Source organism: Penaeus chinensis, chromosome 15, assembly GCF_019202785.1.
Source record: "Penaeus chinensis breed Huanghai No. 1 chromosome 15, ASM1920278v2, whole genome shotgun sequence".
Taxonomy (NCBI): Eukaryota; Metazoa; Arthropoda; class Malacostraca; order Decapoda; family Penaeidae; genus Penaeus; species Penaeus chinensis.
In genome coordinates, this window is record NC_061833.1 from 16,811,146 (window position 1) to 16,813,645 (window position 2,500).

Here is a 2,500-nt window from a genome sequence, read left to right on the forward strand (position 1 = left end):
TGAAAATCTCTAAGTTTCTATGTGTTTGTAAAAATGTCTGTACAAAGTGTCTGGAAGCATACCTGTAAGCTTGTGCACAAGTATATCTTAACACACCTGTAGGTCTGGAATACATACAACCGTACAAACTATGAAATTGGCATATTAAAGAGCAATGGAAATAAGTAGATCAATATTGCATTTTATTTCTATGAAAATAATTATTTGACTGCATACATGCAATCCTGGGTTTGTTCCAAGTATAAAAAGGTCTAGTCTATTGCCTGGAAGAATGACAGACAAAAATAGGTTATGAAGATCCAAGGAAGGAAAATGGAGCAGGGAATGCTTTTGCTAGTTCAGATTAAAACAAAAATAATGATGGCAATATGTATAAACTTACAATTATGACACTCAGTAATGTTTGTGTAAATTGGAAAGTTCAGTAAAATTCTAATATCATATGCACATACAAAAATAATTAATCAAATAAACGCACTGATAAAAATAGAACAGCAGTCCTTTCTTCTGATTCTTGACCAAAGCACCACTTCATTAATATGAACAACTAAATGCACAAATAAAGGTTACCACAACTGAAAAAAAGGGGTTGGGAATTGGGAAACAAATTTCTTCTAAACAGTCAAGGCTAAATACACAAAAAAAAAATTATTTAAGGAACCAAAACTATGTACACATATATATTTACTACATAATAGTAGAGCTGAGATAATATCCATTACTTATTTTCCTTTCTCCATAGTAAAATCACAAAAAACAGCAAAATGAATGAAACAAGATAAAACAAAACACTAATAAATAAACTAAATAAGGGAGAATAAAATATAAAACACATTAACACTTCCAGAGGAAACATCAGTGTTCATGACCCATTTCCTCGAAATGGGCAATCATCACCATGAGGCCGACACCACTCAAGAGAGCAAAAACCTCATATACAGACTGCCAGAACTGAGTATTTTCCAACAGCTCTGGAATCACAGACACAGTGGCAATGTAGATGAAACCCCCAGCAGTGAAGGGAAGTATCCAGGCAATGGCTGATTCATCTGAAGGGAGAATAAGTGATAAGAATACAGAGAAAATCAGAGCAGTTATTTTTGATTAACTAATGTCTCATTATTTATCAATATATATATGCTCATCTGAAAGGAATAGCTATCAAAGAAAACCATTGAGCATGTACACCTCTACCCTAGCTAAAGTCTCCGGCATTCATCTACCCCATTCACCATGGGTTTTCCCTGCACTATATGGAACTTTGCACAACATGCGCTGCTCAAGTAAAAAAAGAAGAAGAAGAAGAAGAAGAAGAAGAAGAAGAAGAAGAAGAAATACACAGATGAAGTTTTACATAAATTCACTGTACCTGTCAAGTTATGGCCTGAAATATATCCCCTACTCTGAGATCTGTGACTTCCTTTCATGGATAATACCCAAAAGGGGTTGGGGGAGGGGGGGGGGGGCTGGAAGCCTGAATAGAAATAGCTTACTAACATTTAGTGGGTCTGACATGTTTGTAATATGGATAAATTGTAAATACTTATCTGATATGAAAAAAATAGAAAAATGCATCTAATGATAAAAAGAAACTCACCTTTTAGACCAGGAAAGCAGTCTTGAAAAGTTATCATAACTAAAAGGTTAAATATCTTCTCAGCCATATATGTATTAATTTCAATGACACAAAGACCAGTATTTTACGATGACAAATTTAATTGCAAAATTTTTATTTTTTGAATATTTGTTTCACATAAAAAAAGGCACACCAAAGAAAAAATAATTATCGGAATATAAAACCAGATTGAAAAAAAAGGCATTATTATACCAAGTACCTTTCCTGTATGTGAAGCACATGAGTGTACAATAAAAACTATAGGAGATAGATTTTAAAAAACTATTTTGGGGAGGGGGATGGGGGGGAAGAAGGGGAACTTTTACACATCAGTTCTTATTCATATAGTGGATTTGACTTCTCATAATATTTTCATCTCAATACAATCAATAATAACTATTTTCCCTCCAAGCCGGCCACTCTCCTTAATGAATACCCTGACTGTTAGCCATTATAATGAGAGTAGACTACACACAAAATCGAATAAATGAACTTACCTGCTCCCTCAGCAAGGAGAGATATGCAGGTACCTGTTAAAGCACCCAAAGCTGTCACTAGCTGCAGCTTCATTGCCTAAAAAACAAAAAAAAAAGAATATGAGTTCAAATTATGGGGGAAAAAATCCTACCTTACATCAATGAAAAAATAAATAAAAAAAAGGTATAAAAATCAAATAAAAGCAAGAATAAACAAATAAACAAATATTCACATAAAACACACACACACACACACACACACACTTATACAGTCCAAGCTCTGGTTTCACTTCCACACAACAAAACTGGCCATGTCAGGGCCTTGAAAAAACACTGCATTAGTATCAACATTAAATATTTTTGAAGAGAGAAAGAGAGAGAGAGAGAGAGAGAGAGAGAGAGAGAGAGA

The 2,500-nt window shown here is 33.9% G+C and overlaps 1 protein-coding gene across 1 annotated transcript in view; it reads right to left on the reverse strand.

Annotated features, from left to right (window-relative positions):
* Nucleotides 1–2,500, reverse strand: part of LOC125032770 (protein catecholamines up-like) — a 12,067-nt gene that overhangs the window by 344 nt on the left and 9,223 nt on the right. Inside the window, exons 3-4 of the mRNA XM_047624112.1 lie at nucleotides 2,113–2,188; nucleotides 1–1,049 (exon numbers count right to left, since the gene is read on the reverse strand). The exon at nucleotides 1–1,049 is cut by the window's left edge and continues 344 nt beyond it. Of these exons, the coding sequence (XP_047480068.1) occupies nucleotides 856–1,049; nucleotides 2,113–2,188 (270 nt within the window). The 3' untranslated portion in view covers nucleotides 1–855. The remainder of the gene's footprint in view (nucleotides 1,050–2,112; nucleotides 2,189–2,500) is intronic.